The 14,127-nt window shown below is 43.2% G+C and overlaps 1 protein-coding gene across 19 annotated transcripts in view; it reads left to right on the top strand.

The window, feature by feature from the left end:
* srcin1a (SRC kinase signaling inhibitor 1a) overlaps window positions 1-14,127 on the top strand; it is a 103,471-nt gene that overhangs the window by 74,447 nt on the left and 14,897 nt on the right. For 15 of the 19 annotated variants that reach the window (XM_069525725.1, XM_069525723.1, XM_069525717.1 and 12 more), the window contains 12 exons: window positions 788-1,611; window positions 1,898-1,999; window positions 2,403-2,530; window positions 4,537-4,557; window positions 5,220-5,380; window positions 8,526-8,701; window positions 9,581-9,711; window positions 10,001-10,148; window positions 10,895-11,201; window positions 11,343-11,601; window positions 11,995-12,134; window positions 12,322-12,477. In XM_069525725.1, coding sequence (XP_069381826.1) covers window positions 788-1,611; window positions 1,898-1,999; window positions 2,403-2,530; window positions 4,537-4,557; window positions 5,220-5,380; window positions 8,526-8,701; window positions 9,581-9,711; window positions 10,001-10,148; window positions 10,895-11,201; window positions 11,343-11,601; window positions 11,995-12,134; window positions 12,322-12,477 — 2,553 coding nt within the window. The remainder of the gene's footprint in view (window positions 1-787; window positions 1,612-1,897; window positions 2,000-2,402; window positions 2,531-4,536; window positions 4,558-5,219; window positions 5,381-8,525; window positions 8,702-9,580; window positions 9,712-10,000; window positions 10,149-10,894; window positions 11,202-11,342; window positions 11,602-11,994; window positions 12,135-12,321; window positions 12,478-14,127) is intronic. The other 4 variants (XM_069525722.1, XM_069525715.1, XM_069525724.1 and 1 more) reach the window with 4 other exon arrangements.

The raw sequence follows: 14,127 nt of genomic DNA, 5'->3' as shown, positions 1-14,127 counted from the left end.
CTTTGAGCATGTTGTGTGTCTCGTATCGTCTTGTGCAGCAAGTCACGGTTTCAAGCTGTGTTTTATCTGTTGTCTAGCTTGTTTAAGTTGTGCCCGCACAGTGCAAATCAGGTCATCTCCTACAGCTTTGAATATTCAGTATGTTTATGAATTTATCCATGGGCACACATGCTTGGCAGCACGTATTCTTTTGTCACGCTTCAATATTTCCTGTGTTACTGTGTCAAGGTTAGCTGGAATGCTGAGAACCATATGAAAGGAAGAAAAAACAGGCATGAGTAAATCAACCAAAGTAGTAATGTGACGAGGGGAAAGCGGAGTATTTGCATTTTGAAAGCTGCAGATATGAGAAAAACTGCAGCAGGCGTAAATCCACAGAAAAAAAAAACTGAGGCCGGTTGAGAAAATCATCAGGATGTGTTAAATGATGTTATGTTGCTGTGCAGAGACAGGCAGATAGAGACAAATAAAACAAAATGGTACCCTAAGTATATTTGCCTGAGTTAGAAGCAAGTCATCAATCTGCTGGGGGAAAAAAAGGGAAAAAAAAGTTTCTATTTTCGCCCAGACACTCAGTTTTCTTTTATTTTAAAAGTCTAAACATTTTATGTACTTAATTAGGCCATTGGACACTTCTGTAAACTGTGTCTTCTTCCAGTGACATCTGTAGATTTTGACAGTCTGTCAGGTGTCAGTCAGATCAGTCATGCTCGAGCCAAACTGACACATGGTGAACACTCATGTGCAAATCTCCATGGTAACTCTCAGCCCTGCTTGTTCATTTCAGAGGGAGATGGTGTATTCCTCTCGCGACTCCTCCCCAACCCGCCGCCTCAACACCCTCCCCTCCTCCTCGGCCTCAGCCTCTTCTGGCTCTCCATCCCGCTCACGCCTCTCCTACAGCGGCGGCCGCCCTCCGTCCTTCGCCGGGTCCCATCCTCAGCACGAACAGGCCAGGCACCCCCACCATCCCTCAGCCGGCCACGGTGCCAATGCAGGCCTGTCTCCTTCACCCAGCGCCATCCTGGAGCGCCGTGATGTCAAGCCTGATGAAGAGGTTTCTGCAAAAAACATGGCGCTAATGAAGAATGAGGGGCTGTATGCAGATCCCTACAGCTTGGTGCACGAGGGCCGCCTCAGCATCGCTTCCACTCAGTCTTTAGCTGCCATCGGAGACCCCTTTAGTTTCCCAGTTTCCAGTGGCCTGTACCGCCGGGGCTCTGTGCGGTCCCTCAGCACCTACTCAGCTGCAGCTCTTCAGGGTGATCTGGACGACTCCCTCTACAAACCTGGTGGTTCGCTCTACTCCGACACATACTCCTCAGCCACTCTGGGGATGGGCTTTCGCATGCCGCCCTCATCGCCACAGAAAATCCCTGACATGCAGCTGAGGGAAAGGGACTTGTACTCCAGCTCGCCCAGCAGAGCCTCACCTGTCAGGCAGACGTTTCGCAAGGACTCGACCTCTTCCTCCGTGTTTGTGGAGAGCCCAAAGTCAAGGCCCAGCTCCAGTTCAGAACCTCTGTGTCTGACAGCCGGGCCTGGGGAGGGTGGCAGGGCCACGCCTGGTTTTGGTTCCTCGTTGTCTGGACAAGACTCTGACAGTAGCAGGTCAGTTTTAGTCTGTGTGGTCAGTTTCATTAGGTATGTTGTACTGTTTACGGAGGGTTTTGAAAATCATCCTTTGAGTTAAGGAGTCACACAATACTGTCCTATAAAGTCAAAAAATTATACTGATCATTTTATATTTGTGTTCAGTCTATATTCTTAAGTTTTAAATGGGCAGAGCTGTGTTTGAAAAACGTGTTGTTATATATTTCCAAATGACAAGGCGATGACAGTTACCTCTTCATTTGTGCATTACGTTGTTATACAGTTGTAGCTTTTTCTCTCGTAGGGATCATCGTCTGGAGCGTATGGAGGCCATGGAGAAGCAGATCGCCAGCCTGACTGGCCTGGTCCAGAGTGTGCTGACCAGAGCACCAGACAGTGACAGCACGTAAGACTCTCCATTACAGCCCATTAACCCTCTAAAATCAACAAGCACGGCATCGGCTCAGACACATAGGCAGCATTATTGACAGGAACAGCAGCGCGCTATTATCTGAGCCATTATCAGTTCCATAGCAGTGAAGTGGTACATTACTTTGTATGAGCACGTCACAAGTACACAGCATTAAACATTAACTGCAGTGCATGGGCACTATTGATTTATCTATTGATATATGTGAGACAGTTGAGTCCCTTCATTTAAACTGAACACTATTATCATGGCCGACATGAACACAATAGGGGCTCATTAACAAGAAGACTTGTTAATGTGATCAGTCTGATAGCATCCAGTAGTCGTGCTGTTAGCGTTAGCACTGTAATTGCCTTGCCCTGTGGCCGTTGATCCTCAGATGCGGCCTGCTGCGTCTCTGCATGATGGCGGGCTGCCCTCCAGACCAAGGGACGGAGTTCTCACGGCCATTACCTTTTTCTTCCAGCGAGAAGACCGAAACCAACAGCGACGGCTCCGCCACTGGAAGTGAGTACAGCAGCGTGATCGAGACTCGTGCACCGTACCGTTGCCCACGAGTCGATTTGTTACTAACACTCGTGTGAAGCCCTTCGCTGAGCTTTTTCTTTTTCTGACTAACAATGAACAGAAATTTACAGAGGACAATGAATAGAGAGGCAATAATGGTGATCTCCTGCATCACAGTGAAAGTGAGGGAGAATAAATGTTTTTATCTTTAAGTCTGGTCCAGTTCATGTTTACATTGACTTTCAACTAACAGACTGATAGCTGTAATTATAATGTTGCACAGACTAGCTCACTGATTGAAAGTGTCATGCTGCATCATCAGCACTGCATGTAGGGAATTCAGATTCTCGTGACTGACAGCAGGCTACACAGTACATTAATGATGCAAGTGTGTATATTAAGACTGTCTAGTGTCACTGAGAAATAACAAAGAAATGAGATAAGCATTATTAGTCATATCAATAATTTATAATAGGTATAATTTCACCTTGTCTCACAGCATTGCAGCCAATCCAATCCAATTGTAGTAAATTGTGACCTCATCTTCAGACATAATAGAACAACAGAAAAAACTTTCAGGGCGCGCGTTCGTGTGGCTACTTCCACTAGCATCACCACTTCCAGTAGTGGACTTTAAGGCTTAAACATGGTGTAAAAGATCTTGTTTGAAGTTGAATGGGAATGTTGGGGCTTGCGGACACTTGGATGACACCACACGAGCAGTATGCTTTTTTCTGTTTTATTACGTCTGAAGAAGCAGTCCCTTCTGAAACACTGTTTACCACTGAGACTCCTTAAGTGTTTTGCGGACTCAAACGACTTTATCTGCATAGTGGTGAGTATAGATTATGAGTGAAGTGGAATTTTTCAGTGAACTGTCCCTTTTAAAGTGATTAAAAGTAAATGGTAGCTGATTAATTCCCTGTCGAGCGACTAATTGTTGCAGCTCCAGTAGGATCAGGCTCTTTTGAATGGATTTAATAAAGAGCCAAAGTACAGAGAGACCAGCCCGACACACTGGAGTTTGATTGACAGCTCTCACACCAGCTCAATCGAATTGAACCGAACGACTCAGGTGTAAAATTGTCCTTAAACACTGAAAGGAGAATTGAACATCTTCATTCATTTCTTATTCTCTTTCTCTGCTTCTGTTTTACTTTGTCTTTTCTCTATTCAAGTTGAAGAGGTTCGTTCTAAATGATGCAGATAACAACCAAGTGACGGCTGGTTAAATCCCCTTTATTGAATATTTTAAAGATACAGGCCATTGCAAATCGTTCCCTGCCTGGAAAAGGCTCGTGAGTATTATCCTACTAGGTCTAATATGAATAAAATAGTGTTAATGTAATTTTTATTTGCCCAGTGTGGAGAAGAACTCAGCACAAATACAAAATTCCTGCGGGAAATGTTGGCAAAGCTCAGTCAAGCCACTGTTAAAGGTGTTAAACAAACAACGTATAGGAGTGTAAACTTCACCTCCTTGGCGAGGATATAAGACGGAAAGCTTTGAAGGAGTTGAAAGGTTTCACTTTTTGACTCTTGTTGCTATTTTTTCCAAGATATCAAACAGTTATTTCACTTACAAAACAAACATCTTTCTGGGTAGAATATTTGAAATACAAACAGAATTATTTTTCAACCCCTTATCTCTTTGCTTTATCATTCCCTACATCCCTGTTTCTGTTTTCCTCTCCTCTAATCAGTGTTCAGATTTGCCTATTTTGCACGTTTGGAGCTAACAAGCCTTCTCTGTGGCCAGACCTTCACACTGCCTGTGCAAGGAAACAGTTATTTATAAAGCTTTTCTCCAAAATTGATCCAATGCCAAAAAGGCTAAGCCATCACCAGAGTAATTTTCTCTTCTGTAGTCAATAAAAACGCTCTCCAGGATCATCATTCTATAAATATGAACTTTTAAGACTTTCCTCTCCCTTTTTTGTCTCTCTCTCTCTTACTCATGCTCTCATTAATTTCTCAATAACTGGCTCGTTCTCTCTATATTCCAGCTGGACGGCTGAAGAAGAAAGGTAGTTGCCATCTCCTTCTCTTATCACCCTTTTTTTATTTCTCCTATCAGACATCTCTCTGCCCTCTGTATGGGTGTGTGGTGTTTCTGGGTAGCTGACGGTGTCTATCCTCACGTTCTCCTCCCGGTTGGTTTTCATGGAGCGCGGACCCTCCCTCGTTCTGTCTCTGTCTGGACTGTTTGAACTCCTGCTTGGTTTTTCCTTTGGGAATTTCTGAGGGTTGTTTTTGTCTCAGGGCGAGCACTTCTGTATAAATGTGTGTGTGAGAGTGTGTGTGTGAGAATAGCTGGGGAGTCAAAGGCCATACTCACAAAGCCTTGATAAGAGCATGGTTATCCCCCTGTGTGTCACAATTGAACAGATGAATGCACTTTTATATAGGTTACTAATAGCATGAGCTCATGTTTTTCCTGGTGAGCTATTAAAGTTTTGTGAGTATGGTGCTTTTGGTGCTTTCACACACTCATACTATATTTGCTCAATTGTGTGTGCGCCCAAATTTCCTGTTTATGTACATTTCTTTGGGCGTGTGTCTTATTGTTTGCACTGTGTGTCAAGCAGGCTGATTGCAAATCTCACTGGAGCGCAGCCCGGCAAACTAACCAATTTGTTTCCCTGACGACCTCCCGGTGACCCACCATATCCTACTCTGTTATTTGCAGCTCATACACCATCGGCACCGCTAGCTCTGATGCCACCACCACCCTCTATCGCAACCCAGGTCAACAGCGTCGGCCGCTTGCAGATGCAGCTCCACCTGCACGGCCTGCAGCAAAACGCCAGCGACCTGCGCAAACAGCTCACCCAGCTGCGCAAGACACAGGTACAGACCAACCACTGTAAAATACATTCGAATGATGTTTCTTTAAGAGGGTGCACTCCCATATTATGACAAATCATTTAAATATTCACCATTACCATTATCTAGCCTTGCATATAGTTAGAAATATTCTTCTAGTTCTTAATTAATCTCCTTTCCCCTGCCATGCAAAGATTTAAACCTCTTAAATGTAATTTTAAAATCACCAGCTGGCTTTTATAAACGCTGGTGCAAACAGCAATTTTTGAACACAGAGTTCATGCTAGGATTCTTTTTATTATTTAGTGTGTATTTGAATTCTGGCCTGGACAGAGACTAGAATAAAGATTAAATGTCCTAAACCATTATTTACTATTTATTTATTATTTATGTTTACACAGTCAAAAGGGCAGATCTCAATTCCAAATATGAGCAGCAGAACATAACAGATATAACCAGTAAATTATGATTATCATGCATGTTAATGTAAAAGCATGAACATGTTCATTCTGTTGTCTTTCCATATGCTTATTCTTGACTGGGGAATACTGTCAGTGTCCAGGCGCATAAGGCTGCTAATCTGCTTTCCTGCCTCACTCCCATAAGCAATTAGAATTTCATCTGTGGTGCTCAACGCAGAGAAATTTTATATATATATTTAAAAAAAATTAAACTTGAATGGCACTCAGTAGAGCGCATCCCTCTGCCGAAGCTTGGCAGCCCCCTTATGAAAGCACATTTAAATTCATTATATCTGGATTTACATTTGGATCTGCATCAATCATAAATATTAGTCCCTTAAACATTTCATCAAGAATCATGAATTATTCTCTGAGAAATCAGGGAAAATGTTGAAAAATCTCTGCCGCTGTTATGGATCCACACCCACATTTAATGGGTTCTTCCCTGACACATCCCACATCCTTCCACTAAGTTTCATGGACGTCAGTTCAGCAGTTAGTTCAGTAGCGTAATCCTACAACTAAGTACAAACAATTTGCTGATGAAATTATAATCTCCTTGGCGGACATAATATCTTAAAACAACAGCAACATATCTTCCTGCAAACATTGTCCTGATTTTGCTTCACAGTGTCAGCAGTTGTCATCAGTTACTTTTTGACAGGCTTCTACCTGTGAGAAGTGTTTACAGCTTGTACAGTGGATTATTCAGAGTAACCAGGACACCATTTCTGTGTTCAGATGATTTCATACATTTTCTGTGCATCTAGACTGTGCATCATGTCTGTTCTGATGACACCTTGGTTAAGACGACGATGTATAATTAACCACTGTCAACTCTGGCATTTATATTAAATATAAAACATTTTGGACTTACATGTAGCACTGGGTTTGTACCCTTGTGGTTGAATGCACTTATTGTAATTTGCTTTGGATAAAAGCATCAATAATCATTAATGTAAAAGATCCATTGGTCTAAGAGTTTGGAATCTGTTTGAACATAACATAAGAATGTGTCTTTTCTGGGTCCCTCCTAACTCACTACAGAGACCATGCAATTTTTCCACAGATTGATCCAAAGCTATGATATTTCTTATTTTCCACAGTTATATAGTGTCCAGTGTTTCAACATGCACACATGATACACACAGGAACAGCAGCTTTTGATCTTAACAATTTGGCACCTACAGTAAAACACCTGCAGGTTGACATATCTACACTGCCTTGACACATTGAGGGCATTGAACCTTGTGAAGATTAATAATGAAATACAAAGATAAAAGCTTGGTTTGCCTCGTGTTGCATGCTACAGAAATACAGAATGTCACGAAGGGTGTGGAATCAGATAAAAAGCCACAAGGGAGGGTTACCAAAAAAAGGGACGATGAGTTCCTTATTTATTCCGTTTATCCCTGATGCAAGCGGTGCCATGGTTACCTGAGGAGGAGTCGGGGAGAGATGTGGAGTTAAATGCTTTCAGAGGCAGAGGAGAGGATTCGGTGCATCTCGCAGGAGGGGGGAGGAAATAAAAAGGCAGAGTAACAGCAGTGACAGATCATCGGTGTGCAGTGCTTTTATTTGATCCATGACAGCAGACACAGGGGCCTCTAGAACTGGCTAAGCAGTAAGAGCCGACATGTTGCCGTATCCACTGAGCACTCTTTGGCTGTTTTTGTTTGCCCAAGTGTGACCTCTGCACCTGGAGCCACACTGTTTGCCCGTGACGATGGCCTGCGCCTTAAATTTTACATGCAGCTACTAAATTATACAGAGGAAAGGTGCAGCAGAAACAGGCACCTGAGAGAGGGACACTAATTCCATCCAGATTTGTTTTTTCTATTCTATTTCTTTATTTTTAGATAAATACTTTGTACAATATCATATTATAACCCCTTCCTTTAGCCGTCTGCATCAGCATCACCATCAGCAATGTAATACTGTGTAATTTTGAATGTAAGCAATATTGTTGTCTTGCTTCACTTCCTGGAACATGAGGCTATTCAATTATTAATTTTTCTTGCTTACCAGGTGCTTTCATCTTTGGGAGTAGTATTACATCAACTAGTCATGTAGAGTATTCCATTCATAACACAGCGCTGAGCTGGGGTTATGCTCAGTGCTTCTGTCAAGGAACATCCTTCATTCACCTCAGGGCGTCCCGGCTTTCTTTGTTACGGGAAATATTATATGTACTGTACACGGCAACACACACACCACTGTTAACTACTTGCTTTAGTGCCTGCCAGAACAAAGCGCTCAGTGGGAAGGTTAAGTCACGAGCAAAAGCTGCAGTTGAACAAAGGAGCTATGGCTGAGGCCTCAGTTTGCCCTCTCAAGGATGAAGCAAAATAAAATGTGCAGTTGGTTTGAATCACTGAGGTCTGTTTCCTAAAGCCTCTTGTCCCGTTGTTATGCTGAGATGGCAGCGACAAGCTTTTCTCCCTTAAGGCCACTGAGGCTAACATTGATACAATTCATTTCCAAACTAGAATGGCCCCCAGTAAAGCTCATACCTCCGCCAAGGCCCAACAGTCGCCTCATGAAACCACATTTAAATTCACCTGATCCACACACACACACAGACAAAATTTCAACGCAGACCAAAACATTACCTCCTAAAGGAAAGAGACGCAGAGTCTACAGCGCCCCCTGCTGATGCAAGAAATATAAAAGTCACCTGAAAAATGTTTTTGTGTGTGTGTGTGCAGATGGAGAACCAGGCTTCGGTGAAAACTCTGCTGAAGCGGACAGAAGCGGAGCTGAATGTGCGTGTTGCTGACGCCTTGAGGAAGCAGGAGGATCCTCTGCAGAGACAGCGCCTCCTGGTGGAAGAGGAGAGACTCAAGTACCTCAACGAGGAGGAGCTCATCATTCAGCAGCTCCAGTCAGTAACGGGATAAAAAGAGTAGAAGACATCACATTAAATCTTTCTTTTGAATCAAAATTGTAGTAACGGAAATAAATGATGTCTGTAATTGTTCTGAAAAACCACAGAGGGATCTCAGGTTCCGTGTTCAATATATAAACTGACAGTTATATAGTTTCAGATGAGATTTTATCATGTATTAAATAATTGCTTTAAACATGACAAAGTTCATATCTGTTTTATAATTAGACGACTTACAGGGTGATGCAATGGTACGATGAAATGTAATTAAGCCCGGCATAGAGCAAGATGCTTATTAAGATCTGAAATATGAGATGGTCCAGCAAATAATTGAAGTCACTGCAAACTCAGAGCAGAGAGCTACCTTGAGATTTAATAATCAGATAACTTGCCGCCGTCTCATATGTGGAAATGTTCGCTGCAGTAATGATCCCTGGATCTGTTCCTGAGCGTCTCAGTCGTTCCCGAATCTTTCTCCGAGCTGAGTTTTGATCACAGACTAATTGGTTGAACTGTCGGATGATCCTTGCTAATCAGAGTCAGTTATTCAGTTGGGCTAATGGCCAATTTATTTTTGGTTAATTATACATATAGCTTTGATTTCACACATAACTCGAGGCAGATTTATTTCACGTCAAGTCCGACCACAGCAGACACACTCAATATTAGTTTGTTTCGCATTTTATCTCAGTTGTTGCATGAAACTTTTAAATACCAGTCTGTACTCCTCCAGTTCAGCTGTTAATCTAGCTGCCAGTTGATTGAAAGACAGTTTATTGGCAAATGTTTTGTGCAAACCCAAATTCTGAGATGAATAATGAGTAAAGTGTTTCAGCGGCATCCCTGGTGTTCAGCCTTCTGTCTGTTCCATCTCAGCGACCTGGAGAAGTCGGTGGAGGAGATCCAGAAGGAGTCATCTGTCAACCACAAGCTTGTGACAGTGCAGGAGCTGGAGGAGAAGGCCACCGTTCTGAGAAAACTGGGAGAAACGCTCACAGAACTGAAAAGTGAGTCACGTTGGCGCATTTTATAATCTGTGCTCAGGGAGAAAACAGCAAAACAACAAAACACCAGTCCTTTACTCAGGCAGACAGTTTATAATAATGCACTAATTAGTCACCAAGGCCCTGATTATCATTCAGTCACCCACTGTCAGTCTGTCAAACATTTAGTCTCAGATTTGTTCATTGTCTTAATGAACTCCCTGGAGTTTACAGTACCCCAAAATGGTTTTGGACTAGTGACTACATTAAAATGCGTTCATTGGTTTGTTTTTTTACACTCTTTCTCCTGCAGATCAGTTCCCGGGCCTGCAGAGTAAGATGCGGGTGGTGCTCAGGGTAGAAGTCGAGGCCGTCAAATTCCTGAAAGAGGAGCCGCACAGACTTGATGCCCTGTTAAAACGCTGCAAAACTATAACCGACACCCTCGCCACCATGCGCAAGTATGAACACTTCATCAGCACCTGTTTTACCTTTACATCCCTATTGAAGAGAGTGTGCATTGACTTTTGAACTGTCCATAGAGTTTTTTAATGATTCACTAAAATGTCTAAAAATGAGGAGAGTTAGAGAGCCAAAGTTAGAGGATCACGTGTTCACCTCTTAACTTGTGTGTCTGCAAAACATCATGGATTTTTTATTAAACAGGGTGGACAGACAGACCTTGGTCCAAGACAATCAATTAGATTATGTTGTTGATCCGGGTCAGAGATATCCACCATTAAGTTTTTATCCTTTCTCAGCGAAAGCTCTAAAACGTCCAGAGACTGAGATGTGCTATAAAATCATCATGTGTGTCCAAAAAAGTCCTTGAGGATTTCTTCAACCTGATACCATTTCCTGGTATGATTTGGTGACACCAAGATAAGGCTCTTTTCAGTCACATGAATCCAAGCTTTAATGTTATGATGAGTGTGGACTTGGAAATGTTCCCTTTAGCATTGTGTGTTTCTTTCTCCTACTCAGCCTTGTGTTCAATTGTTTTTGTTCAATTCACCTCATTGATAAAAAGAGCTTAACTCAATTAGTTTTCAATTTTTCATCATTGTGACAATGACAGCAAGTTGGACATTTCAGTTCAGTGTTGGTGTAGGTCATAGTTTCTGTGTGTTTTTGGCATTCAGCAACATTTTTTGTTGAAAGTTTGAATAATCCATGGGAAATTAATTCCTCCTCCATTTTTTGTCAGACAAGCAAATGAGGGGGTGTGGAAGAAGCAGGAGGACTTCTCCAGTCCCTCATCGAAGCACAATGACGACCTGCGAAAGTTTCCAGACTTTGACATTCCCACCAGCCCACCCCTCACCATCAATGACCTTGGGGGAGGCAACAGCCTGTCCAACTGGAGCCCTCACTCCAGCTTCAGCCGAGGCCACGGGAACCCGTCCGGCCCTCACAAGGATAATTATCCTCCTGTTCCCCACAAGGGCAGAGCCCTGGAGGAGCTTGAGCGTCGCGCTGCTGCGGACAAAGCTTTGTCCGTAGAGGTCCGACTGGTAGGAATCGACTTCTGCTGTTATTCCCCGCCACACACGATCAGCATTACAAATCATATCATAATGTTGCTGCACCAGTCGAGCGTTACCACAGAGGTTGTGTGTTTATCAAGTGTTTAGATCCGTCTCTCCACTCCACAGGCAGCAGAGCGGGATTGGGAAGAGAAGCGGGCCAGTCTGACCCAGTACAGCGCTCAGGACATCAACCGCCTGTTAGAGGAGACCCAGGCTGAATTAATGAAGGCGATTCCAGACTTGGACTTTGCTGCCAAGCAGATTAAACCCTCCTCAAGCACAACTTCCTCCCAAAATCCTCAGAGTGGGATGGCCAGCACAGAGCACCGTGTCAGCAAACCCCAGCACAAGCTTTCTGGGAAGGAGGGATCTCGGCGTGGCTCTGGTAAGACGGACCATCAGTTCTTGACCTGGCATTTCATGTGTCATGTCAAGATAAAACTTTACATCTTCAAATATTCTAGAAAAACAGCTTTGTTTTCAATGTAACTACAAAGTGTGTCTAAACTAATCCAATTAGCTTAATCTTATTTGTACAAGCTGTGCTTCATCAAATCCTGGCAAGAAAATGAAACTGCAATAAAATATGAATAAATATAAAATACTGGAGATACAGTATGATTTTTAAGCAAGTTACTTTAGTTCCTACACATTGCTTTCAGCATGAAGTTAAGTTATGCATGATTTAAAATGCCAGATATATGATTCTAATATCACTGTAAACGTATTATGTGAGTGTTGCTCCTTCCTCAACAAGCCCATAATACGTCTTGTTTAGATGAACTGACGGTGCCTCGATATAGAACAGAGAAACCCTCCAAGTCTCCCCCTCCACCACCACCTAGACGGAGCTTCCCCTCCTCTCCAGGCCTGGTCACCCGCAGTGGAGAGCCCCTCATTGTTGGAAAAAGTATAAAGGTAGATTTTACAGTTTTCAGTATATGTGCATTATATTGCTGGAGTGACAAGCATTTTAATCCAATAAGAGTATTACTCAGAGCTACGTGCAGCTGATGGGAGCTGATGCTTCGTAGAATTTATGAATGTCCTCATTAGATCTTATCAGTAACATATGCAACTTTTGGACTCTTTGTATTTGTGATAGCAGAAGTCTGAATCTGAGGAGACTGAAGCCCAGAAGCCTCACATAAAACTGCGGAGGACTGTGTCTGAAAACCCTCGTCCTGCATCGACACCCCCCACACTGGCCTCCGGGGATAAGGAGGAAGGGGAGGAGGAGAAAATTGCTGCAGAATTGGAGGTGAACAAATACATGTTGATCATATCCTCGATAGACCGGTGTTCAATGGGTGGGAAAACTACACTCCCTTTTTTTGTAATTATTTATGTTACTTCCACAATCTGCCACTGGCTTTTATGCGAGTGCACATTTGCACAATGTGTGTGCAGATATGCTCACCATCATCACCACATGTTCAAGCAGCAGGTGCCGTATGTCCCCCTGCCCTGTGGCGGTGGGAGAGCCCAAAGCTCACATACTGCTCAGTCACACACTTCATCACCCAGGGCTCACAGATCACAGCCAGACAGATGGACCCTGATGGCTGCCTGGACTGTGTGTGAGATGGCCCGCCTGAAATTTGATGGAACAAAGAGTCAGCGGCAACTGTTTTTTGGATTATTGAGAGGATGTGGTGTTTTTATCCTGTAATTATTACAGCTTTTAAACCTCCCCTCTCCCTCCCCTAGCTGTTTGAGAGAGTCCCACTCAGGCTCACACTCCCCCCTCCCCATCCCCTGCCTGTTAGCCCTTGCAGCAGGAAAAGTGTACCCCCCTGCAGACTGGACCTGTGGCCCTCTCAGGTTCCGGGCGCCGAGGTAACACCCTGGGTGCTGTGGATTAAACCTCAGTCTGTTTCTTTTAACCTCTTCTAACACACACATAGGAACCTCCAGTCACTGCTCAGCCTCTGCACACATCCGTTCATGCACTCCTCTCATCTCTTCAACCTCAATTTAACACAGCAGATGTTATTGCTCACCAGTGTCTCTCTTTGTATTTGATGTGCACTCGTCCTGTGCAGAGTACATCAGAGCGGCGGCTGATGTTCACACTAATTGAGCATTTATTCAATTGCATAATGTGGCTTTAAGAATTGATAGTGTTTTTACTTTAGTACTTTGAGCATTTGTACATACACAAGTTATTTAAAAAAAAAAACACTATCACATGTAAGCATCTGGCTTTTGTCTGCAAGAGACTGATAACAATCGTCATTCAGTCTCGGATCAAGTGACTCTGCAGTAGACAGGCTTTTATTGGCTCTGACCTGGTAGTAATGGAAACATGAATAAGTGATTTGACAGTCTAGAAGTGGATGCCACAACTTTTCTGGCAACATTATGACACGCATTTATCTTTCAGGCATCGGTGTGTAAACTTTTGTGTACTTATTTTTTTTTACATCTTGGGAACAACATGAAACAGCTTTTTTTTCTTCCCATCGAGCAAGATGCAACAATGGCAAGACAGCGAGGTTTCTGGCACGTTGGTTTCTGGCACATTGGTTTTCAGTGCGTTCGTCGACATCAAACATGACTCACCTGGCGGGGAAAAAAAAAAATGTGTGAAATTCCTAGACTGACAAGTAGAAAGGTGTCTATCGCCATTTTTTAATGGGTATGAAAACCTGCGTTTACCTGCTAATTTGGTGTCACGCTTGCCATAAAATTAGCTTATTTCCTCTGCTCTCTGTTGCTGAACAGGTTGCCACAAAAATTGGTTTATGTTGATGAACTAAAAGCACTCCATAGCCAGAAGACCTGCAGAGTCCTGCACAGTGCAGGAAGAAACCATCCTGTAGACATAAACCTACTCACACATCTAAAAAGTGTGTTCTCTGCAGTGTGTTTACAAGTGTCGCTGATGTTGTGTGCAACAGCCTTTTAC

The sequence above is a fragment of the Paralichthys olivaceus genome, chromosome 5 (genome assembly GCF_024713975.1).
Source record: "Paralichthys olivaceus isolate ysfri-2021 chromosome 5, ASM2471397v2, whole genome shotgun sequence".
Taxonomy (NCBI): Eukaryota; Metazoa; Chordata; class Actinopteri; order Pleuronectiformes; family Paralichthyidae; genus Paralichthys; species Paralichthys olivaceus.
This window is presented reverse-complemented; position numbering and strand designations above follow the sequence as displayed.